Below are 13,464 nucleotides of genomic sequence, written 5' to 3' on the forward strand. Positions count from 1 at the left end.
TTTCATTGGTACTGGTGTTCTCTCCCCTAACATAGATCAAGACTCCTCCAATTTTGGCAAGTCTTCTGGTGACTCCTCTCCAAACTTTAAGGGGTCCTCAGATACCAGCCTTTATTTTTTCACTGGGCCCATCGCCAAATGACCTAACTTGCATTTTGCTGGCATAGCTATAAAGCATCAAAGATAGAGGTTTTTTGGTAAAGATGCATCTATAATCAAAAGCCAAAAAAAGTTTTTTTCTAAATTTCTTTTGTATTGTGCAAAATACAACCACAACAAAGTACAGTAGGAATCACTTGCTGCTGATACCTTTTGTGATTCAAGAGAGAATCAAACAAAGCAAAAGAAAATAAAAGCTTACTTGCAACTAACTTTTAGACTATCCTGGGTCATTATATACCTTGCCAGGGACATAAGAGCTGAGCTGAAGCCTTGATCCTAAATTACTGTTTTCATAATAGTAAGTTTGTTGAAAACTACTTAATTTAGCTACCAAAAAGCAAAATAATGGGGACTACTGCTCTGAAAGAGTTCAGTCTTTACAGAGGACTTTGCTAGAAGATAAAGGGAAATAAAGGAGAAAAAGAAAAATCCAGGCAACTGAATGATGATGAAAAGAGATTGGAATGTACCCTGTATATGGAGGGGCTGTGATTCCACTAGGCCAATTGAATATCACGGTGAAACAGATTTAGAATCAAGAGACTTGAGTTAAAGTATAAGCTCCATCATTCACCAGTCCTGTGAATAGTGAGCCATTGACTTCTCCGTTAGCTTCTTCAACTGTAAAATTGTGATCATTATCTAAGCACTTGTCCACGAGGTAGTAGAAAGAAAAGAATTGGGAAATATGGAATTAAAGAATTTCAGAGAAAAAAGGGATTTTGGAAGTAGTCCAGCCCATATCACAAAAATAATACCAATAACAATATCTAATAGTAGGCTGTTTTCTGCTTTAGAAGGAACCCCTTCTAATACAGTACGTTCCACTTCTGAATGGCACTAATTGTTATATAGCTCCTCCTCATATCCAGTCTCAATCTGCCTCTTCACTTCCCTCCACTGCTCTTACTACTTGACTTCCTTGGTCATAGCAGAGAGCTATAAGGTTCCCCCTCCACTGGGACTGTTCTTATCCCATTCTTTCAACCAATCCTCCTATGATATGAGTTTCAGGCCCTTCACTCATTCTGGTTGCCCTTCCTGAACTCCTTCCAGTCTATCAATGTCCTCCCTAATTTGTGATGCCAAGAAACCAACATGATATTCTAGTTGTAACCTGATCAATACAGATTACAACAGCAGAAGTATAACCTTCTTCTTCTCAGATGCTATATTTTTCTTAATGCAACACAAGATCAAATTAGCTTTTTTGGATGAAACACTAGTAACTTTAACTGAGCTTACAACCCCTAGTTCTTTTTCATACAACCATGACTCTCTCCATATAATACTTAAGGTCTGCTTCTTTTTCTTTTTTTTAAAAGTAACTGGGGTTAAGTGGCTCACCCAGAGTCACAGACCTATCAAGTATTCAAGGCTGGATTTGAATTCAGGTCCTCCTGACTTCAGGGCTTTTCCTTTCCATTTTCTACTACACCACCTACCTGCCCCTAAAGTCTGTTTTGAACAGAAATCTAAGACTTTACACTTATTCCTATTGTATTCCAACTTAATAGGTTAAGTCCAATGATTTCACCTGTTGAGATCCTTCTGGATCATAGGAGGGGGAGGAAAGGGAGGAAGAATTAGATGAAGATGATGAAGACAACAATGACGATGAAGAAGGCAAGAAGGAGAAGAAGATGAAGATGAAGACGAAGACGAAGACGAAGACGAAGAAGAAGAAGAAGAAGAAGAAGAAGAAGAAGAAGAAGAAGAAGAAGAAGAAGAAAAGACCTAGGCTGCATCACATCTTTCCTTTACAGATGTTGGTTAGCCATATCTCCAATAATTTTCTAGAATTCTGCCAGGAACTGAAGTCAAGGTCACTGTTCTATGATTTACAGGTTCCATTCTCTTCCCTTTTTTGAAAACTGGGACAAAATCATTCAAATACTATTTACAGTGTCTCAGAAATCATATGTACTACTACTTCAGGAATGAAGGAGGTAACTCATATAGGTCAGGGGTCCTGAATTCATTAAGGGTCCATAATATACTCTCTAATGACTTCTTTATTACTTTTTTTTAAGTTTTCTGTCCTGTCTTCTTCAGTGCAAAGATTACTTTGGCAGAGAAAACAAGCAAAATAAGAATTAAGCAGCTATACTTTCTTTATATGGTCAATTATTCTTGTCCCATACACTCCAAGGAATGGTTCTCTCTTCCTTAATATCATTTAAAAAACAACAATTTATTTTTGTATCTATTTTTCCTTAGCAGCAATAACTCATTCTGAGCATTGGCACCTCTAAAATTGTTGTTATAGTATCATAAGATCATTTCCTGGCTGTTTCTCCACCAGATGCCATGCCATTGAATGCCTACTCCTCTCTCTCACCCACTTCCACTATATAATCAAATCAATTCTGTCACTGCTTCTGAAGAGGATACATCCATCCAAAGCCACTGTGTGGCTCTACTCCCCCATTCCTGTCACTTTCAAAACCAAAATATCAGTGTTGATCACCAAGAGTTTTCTCTCTCAAATTGTAATCTAATGGTTTTTCCTAAACCTTTATTTTTCCTGACTTCTCTGCCAGCCTTTGACACAATCACTCTTCTCCTTGATAATCTCTTCCCTCTTGGTTTTTATGATACTGCTCTCTTCTAGTTCTCCTCTCTGATCATTCTCCCTTGCTGAACCCTCATAACTACTGAGTATGAAAGTCCATGAAAGCTTTTTCCTGGACCCTCTTCTTTCTCCCTATGATTTTGCTTGGTGATGTCATCAATTCCCATGGATTCAACTATCATTTCCATGCAGATGATTCTCAGATCTATTCATCCAGTCATAACCTTTCACCAGACCTCATCTCCTCTCTCTTGACCTCCAGTTTCTCTAACTGGTCAATAGACATCTAGAATTGGATATCCTACAGACATCTGAAATTCACCGTAGCCAAAATTGAACCCCATGTCTTTCTCCTCCCCCTCTTCCTATTTTTCCAACATTCTGCCAGTTACCAAGGCTCAAAATCTAGAGGTCATCTTTGACTCCTCTCAGTCCCCTACCCCCATTATTCAATATGTTGCCAAGTCCTATCCATTTGCCCTTCCCACATCTCTCATACAGACCCTATTCTCTCTTCTGATTTTGCCACCACTCCTTATTACCTCATGCTGCCAACACTGCAAAAGCCTTTAAATTATCCTCCCTGCCTCAAGTTTCTCCCCCACTCTAGTTCATCACTAAGGTATCAAAGCAAACTTCTCTGAAGTAACAGATATGACCACATTACTCCCCTAATTAACACATTCTAGTGGGTCCTTATTATGTCCAGGTTCAAATATAAAATCCTCTGCTTGGCTTTTAAAGTCCTTCATAGTCTAGTCCCTTCTAACCTTTTTTATACCTTGCACTCCTCCATATAGTCTATGATCTATTGACGCAGACCTCCTCACTATTTCTCACATAAGATCCACCAACTCAGTCTTTTTTTTTTTAGGTTTTTGCAAGGCAAATGGGGTTAAGTGGCTTGCCCAAGGCCACACAGCTAGGTAATTATTAAGTGTCTGAGACCGGATTTGAACCCAGGTACTCCTGACTCCAAGGCTGGTGCTTTATCCACTATGCCACCTAGCCACCCCCTCAACTCAGTCTTTTCAATGGCTTTCCCCATATCTGGCATGCTCTCCCTTCTCATCTCAGTCTTTTTTTTTTAAGGTTTTTGCAAGGCAAATGGGATTAAGTGGCTTGCCCAAGGCCACACAGCTAGGTAATTATTAAGTGTCTGAGACCGGATTTGAACCCAGGTACTCCTGACTCCAGGGCCGATGCTTTATCCACTGCGCCACCTAGCTGCCCCTCAATTCAGTCTTTTGGCTTCCTTCAAGTCTCAACTAAAATCCCAACTTTTGCAAGTAAACATTTCTGGTACTCCTTAATGTTAGTGCCTTCCCACTGAAATCATCTCCCATTTTCACTGTTAAGTATCTTGCTTGTGCATGGTTATCTACATGTTGTATCTTCAATTAGAATTGAAGATGGGGATTAGTTCTGCCTTTCCTTACTATCTCTGGACTTTGACTCATAGCAGGTGCTTTAAAAAAACTGGTTTACTCAGTTTAAGTTATCTGTCCTTGTTTCTATCCTTTAAATATCTTTTTAAAGTCTACGTTGATTAGTAGGTTTTCTGTGCACCTATACTTGTCCCTTCAAACAATTCCCATTTTTCTTACACATCAGAATTGTTCCCTTTGTGAGATAGAGCTTGGGTTAAAATACTTTATGTTATCTTGAGTAAAACAATTCACCTCTCTTCAAATCATCTTCTCATTCTAAAGTGAGTTGGGAATGATCTTTAGGATTCCTTTTGGTCTAAAATCTATAATCCTACCTCACAGGAGTATTTGAGGAAAGAACTGTAAATTGTCAAACTGGTGCCAATTGAGCTCTTATCATCACTAAATAAAAATCCCTAAGAAAATTAAGAAAACGAAGGGGGGGGAAATGCTTTCTGATGAATCTTAATTCCACTCTGCTTATTTATCAAGAGATTCTTTGCCACAGGAGGTACTTTTGTGATCTTGGTGGAAATCTTTTTAAGCAGCATGGCATAATGAGAAGAATAAGGAATTTGGAGTCAGAAGAACTAGATTCAAATCCCAATTCAAAACAAACTAGTTGGTAGATTGGTTCTTGTCTTTTGTTATCAAAGAAGATCAAAATGACATCACTATGTTAGATACAAACTAGCTGTGACACCAGTGATAAGTCACTTAATTTTCTCACTTGAAAATTTGTAAAGAATAATTTTTGCCCCCTTACCTCAAAAGTCTGGTAAACGGAAAACACTATAAATTTTAAGAAAAATGAATGGTGTGACTTTTAATCTATAATAATGACAACTAATTCTCACCCCCTTAGGTATATCCATAGCATATTAAATGCCTCCCTCTCACCATTCCCCTTTTCTGCCCTTCACATTCCCTGAGGTTAACATTTAACAAACTAACACTCAATGGTCTCTCTCTCTGCCAGTCCAACAGATCTTTTCTGGTCAAGTGAAGTAGATTTTACTGGTGAATTTTAAGTATCATATTTCTCCCAGTTCTCTGCTCCACTTGCTCTCTGGTTTTAACTACAGAATACCAGCAGATAGAATACACTAGGAAACACTACAACCTTTTATTCATTTCAAACCAAAAACAATAAGCAGGGTTAAAATAAACAGCTAAAGAGATTGAATGGCATGCTCTCCTGTCAGCAAAGAAAGCTATGTCCCAGCTGACAAAGGTTAACAAAGGAGTGAAATGGTCTTCTTGCTTAATGCCGGTTGTATCTTATAGCTCAGTGTATGTATATAATGATGTTTACAAATGGAACCATATGTTTTTCTCTTTGTTTGCTCAAGAGCAAATTCATAAAATATTTTCAGATTTCTTATGTAAAACAGCCTATCCTGAAAGGGAATGGAAGGAGGGATCCCTGCCCATATTCCCTTACCTCCAGAGATGCCAATGAGCCTGACATTAGGCTGATGACAATTTCCAAAAGGCTCATTTAGTGGAAATTGGATTTTTCCTGCCTTGCTGACGTGCAAGCTGACAACTTGCCTCTTCGTCACATCTGCAAACAGTTCTCATAGACATTTCTGACATTTCCCACTTACAAAAAGTCATTTTCAGGAAGTTATTAACCCAAACGGATTCTTCCTGGTCAAGCCCAGGAAGAAACTCTTTAATTGGAAATTTCAAGGATATAGTCATTCAGTTCCCCAATAAGTGATGAAAAATAATAAACCAGAAGAAATCTTAGGATGCAGATCAAAGCTCTAATTATTTATTGCATGGCACATTGAATAGAAAGCTGACATAAGGGAAAGGAAAACCTGAGCTCAAGTCTTATATCTGAAACATATTGGCTGTGTGACCCTGGGCAAGTAACTCAACTTTCCAGAGGTCTGGGACACTCCCAAAGACAAGAAATTGCAGAGGTGGAGAAAAGTTCCTCAGCCTTATATCACTGAAACTAGAGATTAAGCCCCTGTCTCTATGTACTCAATTTATAGAAATAATGTATTATTATATATTGGATAGCAAAAGATATGATACTAACCTGGAGAGGTCCTTATATTGAGATTTTTATTGAAATTATCCTTAAGGGCTTCTACTACAGACTTCATTTCCACATCTACCTCTTCCAGATGGATTATGTCCTCCACCAAGGATGCATTGATGTTGATTCTGGGCTGGGGATGTCCTTTACCTTTGGCTGGGAATAAAACAGGCAATGAATACAGACAGCAGTGGCTCTACCATCAACAAACACTGGACTTCTTTAGAATCTCAGTTCCTTGAGGGCAGGGACTATTTTTATCTCTTCTTAGTACCCCTAGTGCTTGTTAATTGGTTAATTGACCTCAAAATGAAGAGACTTTGAGAGACTTCAGACCTGTGTCTGGGTTTCAACTCTACCCCTTAATATTTACATACTAAAAAAATCATTTTCCTTCACTGAGTCTCCGTTTCTTCATTAAGGATAGTAAAAACCTGCCAAATAAGCACTGAGGTATGGCAGCCGAAGAGCCAAAATGGATTAAGGAAACCTAGATTCAAGTTCCCCTGATGACTCTTCCTGGCTGGGATCTTGGACAAGTCACTCAACTTTTTAGGGCCTTAGAGAATTCTCTCAGGCTTTAAGTTGCCAAACATTAACTAAAAGCTACTAAAAGAATAAGTTAGTTTAAACAACAGAGCTCCCTAGTCCAATGAGATCATAGTTCCTGTCAAAAAATAAAACAAAATGAAACAAACAAACTGTCCTCCCTACTTCTCGGGGATTTTTGGTAAATAAAACAATAAATAGCAAGGTACAAGAGATTCCATTTCTTATCAGGGACATTCTAGAAGAAATTTTTATTCAGAAATGGGTAAAGGTATATAGTCCTTCCAATGCTAAGATCTAGAATCTGAGCCTCTTTTATTTCAAGAGATTTCACTGGCATGGGCAATCACTAAGAACAGATCACTGATCTCCCATGCTTTGGGACACAGCCTTCAGCAGTCATTCTGAACAAAAACCAAAATAAAACAATCCACATCATCAAGGAGTCCTCTTTTAGGTGATGAGTTTTTCTGAATTTACTTATCCTGGTCCAGAGCTAACAAACATAGTCTATCCTCTAGCCTGGGGCAAGGAATCTCTGGCCCATAGGCTGTATTGGTCTGGCATTGCCAAGGCAAGCATGGGGGGGGGGGTCAAAATTCAAAAAAATCTAGGAGTTTTTTAGGGGTGAATTAACAACTGTTTGACCACATACAACTCATGGATGATGCCATAAATATCCAAATGGCCCTTAAAAGAGAAAAGGTTCCCCACCACTGCTCTATCCCATAATCAAAGATTTTTTGAGTTGGTAAGAACCTGTCAAAATTCGCAATCCCATGGCAGAGGTTTCAAAATCCTAGGATTACCTCTAAAAGAGGATAAGTTGACAGAGAACTGTAAAGGACAATTATTATTATCATTAAATATTTCCTGTGGGAGCTCACAAAAATGTTTAAATCTAGATGGAAAGTCAGAATATTCATAGAAAAAATATTAATATAAGATGGTGGTGGTGATGGGAGAAGGAGGAGAATGGGGAAGAAAGAAAAGCAACCATTTTTGTTTGTTCATGGCAGTCCACATTCGCTGTTTCAATTCATTCTCACAGAGAAATTTGGAACTACGCCCAAAGGGCAACAAAAATGAGCATACCCTTTGATCCAGCAATACCATTACTGGGTCTATACCCTGAAGAAATGATGAAAAAGGGTAAAAACATCACTTGTACAAAAATATTCATAGCAGCCCTGTTTGTGGTGGCAAAGAACTGGAAATCAAGTAAATGTCCTTCAATTGGGGAATGGCTCAGCAAACTGTGGTATATGTATGTAATGGAACACTATTGTTCTATTAGAAACAAGGAGGGATGGGAATTCAGGGAAACTTGGAGAGATTTACATGAACTGATGCTGAGTGAGATAAGCAGAACCAGAAAAACACTGTATACCCTATCAGCAACATGGGGGTGATGCTCAACCTTGATGGACTTGCTCGTTCCATCAGTGCAACAACCAGGGACAATTTTGGGCTGTCTGCAATGGAGAATGCCATCTGTATCCAGATAAAGAGCCGTGGAGTTTGAACAAATTTCAAAGACTATTCCCTTTAATTTAGGAAAAAAAACCTCAGTTATCTTATTGTCTGATCTTGTTATTTCTTATACTTTTTGTTTCTTCCTTAAGGATGTGATTTCTCTCTCATCACACTCAATTCGGATCAATGTACAACATGGAAACAAAATAAACATGACAGATTGCTTTCTGTGGGGGTGGGGAAGTAAGATTGGGAGAAAAATTGTAAAACTCAAAACTCAAATAAAATCCTCTAATAACTAAATAAATAAATGAATGAATGAATGAATAAATTCCTATCGTTCGTTAAAAAAATTCATTCTCATAATTACCTTGTGAGATAAGCAAAGACAAGGATTATTATCCGTATCTGATAGATAATAAATTAGGCTATGAGACTTAAATTACTTGCCCAAGGTCCCACAAATTATAGAGGAGCTAGTGACAGATGAGTGATACAGAAAATAATGTTCATGCCTGGAAAAGAGAGAGTCTGTGTGTGTGTGTGTGTGTGTGTGTGTGCATGTGTGACTATGTCTATCTTTCTGCCTCTGTCTGTATGTCTGTCCCTTATCTCTGAAATTCTTTGCTTTAAATACTCAGTTCACAGAAAAACATTGTACACCCTACAGCAACATGGGGGTGATGATCAACCCTGATGGACTTGTTCATCCCTTCAGTGCAACAACCAGGGACAATTTTGAGCTATCTACAATGGAGAATACCATCTGTATCCAGAGAAAGAATTATGGACTTTGAACAAAGACCAAAGATTATTACCGTCAAATTAGGGGGGAAAAGTGTTATATTATTATGTAATTTTACTATCTCATACTTCATTTTTCTTCCTTAAGGATATGATTTCTCTGTCATCACATTCAACTGAGATCTATGTATAACATGGAACCAATGTAAACACTAACAGAATGCCTTCTGTGGGGGGGGCAGGGGAAGGAAAGCAAGAATGGGGGGAAATTGTAAAACTCAAAATAAATAAAATCTCTCAATAAATAAATAAATAAATGCTCAGTTCAGGTGCCAAAAGAGTATCCCTGCCCTTTCTCATCTCAGCTTATCCCCATCCCCATCCCTAATCCCCAGCTGTCCAAAAATATTTTGGAAGCTTTTTGTACCGCTATGACATTCTACTATCTATCTATCTATCTATCTATCTATCTATATCTATATCTATCTATCTATATCTATATAGATATAGATAGATAGATATAGATATAGATATATATCCTTTATTTGGCTACATGCCATATTCTCCTAGTAAGTCATAAGCTTTTTCAGGGCAGAATGGGTATCATCTTTATTTCATCTTTGCGTTCTCAACATCAAGAATGGGCTCTTGTACATAGTAAGCATTGAATATCGCTTTGTCAAAATGAAAAGTAGCAAAAAGGTATTCAAAAATAAGATCTAAGAGCTTTGATTGGTGATGTTTTCAGGCCCACATCACCAAGATCCTTTTAGGGGTCTATGAAGTCAAAATTGCTTTCTATATAATACTAAGGGATTTTAATTTTTAATATAGCAAATATAAATATAACCCATATAAACAAAAGAGGAAGGGAAAATGGAACCTCCAATCATTTTTAAGACTGCAAAATTGTCCTAAGACCAAAAAGTATGGAAACCACCATTTTAAAGAATCAATTTAACTGGATATCTAATTTAGAACTCAGCACCGAAGAAAACTAAGAAGCTTTCTAAGAAATAGATATTTAATAGTTATTCTTTTTAAAATCTGTTTAACTCCCATAACTATTCAAATGAAGCCGTGTGGTATAAAGGAAAGAACACTGCAGCCAAGAGCCAAAAATCCTGAATTCAATTCTGATTTGGCCATCAACTAGCTATATAATATGAGGCAAGTCTTTTCTTATCTTGGACTCAGTTTCTTCATTTATAAAAATGGGATTGTTGGGCTAAAGGACTTCTCTAAGATCCCTTATAGTTTTAAAATGTGATGCCCTGAAGTTACCAAAATTCCAATATTCATAGAATCAGAGAATTTCAGAACTTTATTAAAGGGACCCCTCTGTAAATCATCTAGTCCAACTTATATAGTAAATATTTCAATATAAGTCAAATGCTTGAAAAGTTAGGCATGAAAAGGAGGAAAGAGAAGATTTTGAGTCACTGGGTTTTAAAAAAATACAAATTTAAAATAAATGAAAATATCCACAAGTTTGTGAGATGGAAATACAGTTTACAATAAAGTATGTATACATAAAATATTATAATATTCTCCAGAAAAGAGTAAAAACAGGAGCAATACAAAGTATTTAAGCGATTTGAGAAGGAATGACTGTATAATTTTTTTCAGTGCCTGTTAGAGCCAAACTAGAGGTACAATGGAGCTTCAGGCCTGGAGTTAGGAAGACCTGACTTCAAATCTGACCTCAGATACTTTCTAGTTGTATAACCCTAGACAAGTCACTTAACCCTCTATGCTTTAGTTTTTTCATCTTGAAGGGTTATTGTGAGAATCAAATGAGGTCATAAATATAAAGCTCTTAAAACAGCACCCAGCCCATAGGAAGTGCTATAGAAATGTTAGCTATTTTATCACTGTTTTTGTTATTATTATGAAGATGTGAGCCTTTTACCTAAAGTCTCTTCTGTATTCTATCATTCTTGGAATTAGGACTTCTTCCAATTCTAGCATTTTATGTCTAGGACTGCTTTCCATTTGAATATACTGTGAGCTATTGCTCTAACATTCTATGAGTAACAACTCTTTCTCTCAGTTCTATAGACTGTTCTAACTCTGCAAACAATGAATTATAATTATTATCATGAGCTATGGTCCCTTTTAGCTCTATTCATCTGTATAGTTCAATGTCTGTATCTGAAGGAAGAAGCAGGCCAGCTAGATGGTATAGTGGATAGAGCATCAGTCCTGGAGCCAGGAGGACCTGAGTTCAAATCTGACCTCAGATACAATACTTACCTAGCTATATGACCTTGGGCAAGTCACTTAACCCCATTACCTTTCAAAAAAACTTTAAAAAAAAAAGAAGGAAGAGGAGGAGGAGGAGGAGGAGGAGGAGAAGGAAGAAGGAAAGGAGAGATACCTTTGGCTTTCTTGGTAGCAAAATGTCGGATTGGCACAATTGGATAGGTCCCATGTTGCTGGTAGTCATTCCAGGTTATACTCGTAGTCCTCAGTCTAATTTCTGAAACAGGCCTTGTCAAGACTGAAAGAGAGTTACAAAATCCAGGCTGTACCCAACGAAAGCACCTTAGTCCCAAAGCCATGGTTCAAAAAGGTCCTTGAGAAATTACCTATGAAAGAAAGAAAAGCCTTTCACAGATATGAAATAGGCAGTGATCACTGAGGCAAGGGGCCATTCCAGCAACCTGAACCTTGTTGACTATAATGAAATGCTTATGTGGAAAAAATATACAAAATTGTAACTATGCTGTACTGTAAACAGGGAGAATAGATTATAGGAGGTAGATTTTAAGCTTATTTTTTTTTTAAAAACCCTCAACAGGAACAAAATGATGAGAAAAATTACATGACAGCTTTTAATTAAAATTGTCTTCTGCTCCATATGCACTGATTACAAATTAGAATGTACTTTTCTTTGCTACAAGTCGAAAGCATGGATCAGATCTGAGGCTTTTAATGTTATTGGTGCTAGAGATCTGGAAAATGCCATTCTCCTCTATGTGAACACAAGTTACTCATTATATTTCTATAGTTTTAAACTGTCAAAGATTTTCCAGCCTGCAGCTACCTCTGTGACAGAACTACATAATTATTGAATAGCAATGTTGTATTCATAGCTACAGAGAGAAAAGGGGGCTCTTTTACACAGCTGGGAAATGGAGGGAGATAATATAACTTAGTGAGTATTTTGTTCATTTGACAAATATTTCTTGAGCACCTGCTGCTATGTGCAAGGCACTGTTTTAGATGAATAAATTAGTCAAAAACCTGAATCTGCCATCTTTACCAATTAGTTCCAGTTTTCATCTATAGATTCCCTCTCAAAATAAATGAGTCCCTCTAAAGAAGGAATGTGATACAGTATAAAGGAATGACACCTGGGAAACCTGGGTTCTAGTCCTGGCTGTGTGACTCACTAATCTACAGTCACCCTAACCTAATAGTCATTCTTCTTTTTGGGGCTTCAGGCTCCTCACCTGTAAGATGATCTCTAAGGCAACTTCCAATTCTAACATGCTCTGAACAAACATGTCATATTCTAAGTCCTTTTCATTTCTAATTTTCTATAATACATTCTTCTTACATTGAAACACAAATCTTTGAAAATCAGACAGATCTGTGACTTCAGAATGGGGAATCCACTCTGAGGAGCTAAGTCCTTAAGAATCTGCAGTCTGAGGCACATGGAGGTTTTAGCAATATGCTCATGTTCACAGAGTAAGTGCCAGGAATTACATGACCCCAGGTCTTCTTGATTTCAAGGCCAATACTCTATCCACTTTGTCATGCTGTTTTGAATAGTCACTATTAATAAAAACAAGTTTTTAAAATTGCATAGTCTTTGCAGAAATGCAGACTAATGGGTTAAACATGAACAGTTTCTTGTCCTGTTATGATGAACGCATGAATTTTTGTAAAAGTAACTAGCATTTCCTTATCAGCAAAGGATGCAGGACATCATCCAGCTATGCATGGAGCCAATAGGAACAAATTCTGATGGGAATTTAGATTACCAGGGGCTGGCAGTAGCTCTATTCTATTTTAGCAGAGCTCTATGTAAAAGGTTGTCTACTGGTGAGGTTTCTATATCTGGGCTTCTGCCAAATATGGTCACTGTTTAACACATACCTATGTCCAAATATGGGCTTCTAATTATGTGCAGGGGAGTGGGATAGAAAGAATTGTTTGAATTTTTTTTAATCGACCATGTGCCTCAATCTGCTTGCTCAATTTAAGACAAGCTTCCTGGTCCTCCTATTTGCAAGTCATAATATAAAGCGGTGTGTAATAAAAACTAGAACTGGGTTAGAAATAAACAACCTTTGAAAGAAAACACAGAGCCCAAAAGTAGAACTAGTACAAGAGAACCGGAAAACATTTTCTATAAATAACCTGCATTACTGCAACATTTAAAGCTAAGATTTTAATTGCACATAAATCAGGAAATTTGGAAGAAGAAGTCCAACAATGTTACTGGTTTGTCAAGTATA

General features: G+C 37.3%; 1 protein-coding gene across 3 annotated transcripts in view; it reads right to left on the reverse strand.

The window, feature by feature from the left end:
- The window catches only part of MRRF (mitochondrial ribosome recycling factor), a 53,169-nt gene that overhangs the window by 33,825 nt on the left and 5,880 nt on the right, over positions 1–13,464 (reverse strand). For 2 of the 3 annotated variants that reach the window (XM_074211644.1, XM_074211643.1), the window contains exons 2-3: positions 11,373–11,583; positions 6,224–6,379 (exon numbers count right to left, since the gene is read on the reverse strand). In XM_074211644.1, coding sequence (XP_074067745.1) covers positions 6,224–6,379; positions 11,373–11,556 — 340 coding nt within the window. In that variant the 5' untranslated portion in view covers positions 11,557–11,583. The remainder of the gene's footprint in view (positions 1–6,223; positions 6,380–11,372; positions 11,584–13,464) is intronic. The other variant, XM_074211645.1, reaches the window with a different exon arrangement.

The sequence above is a fragment of the Macrotis lagotis genome, chromosome 1 (genome assembly GCF_037893015.1).
Source record: "Macrotis lagotis isolate mMagLag1 chromosome 1, bilby.v1.9.chrom.fasta, whole genome shotgun sequence".
Lineage (NCBI taxonomy): Eukaryota > Metazoa > Chordata > Mammalia > Peramelemorphia > Peramelidae > Macrotis > Macrotis lagotis.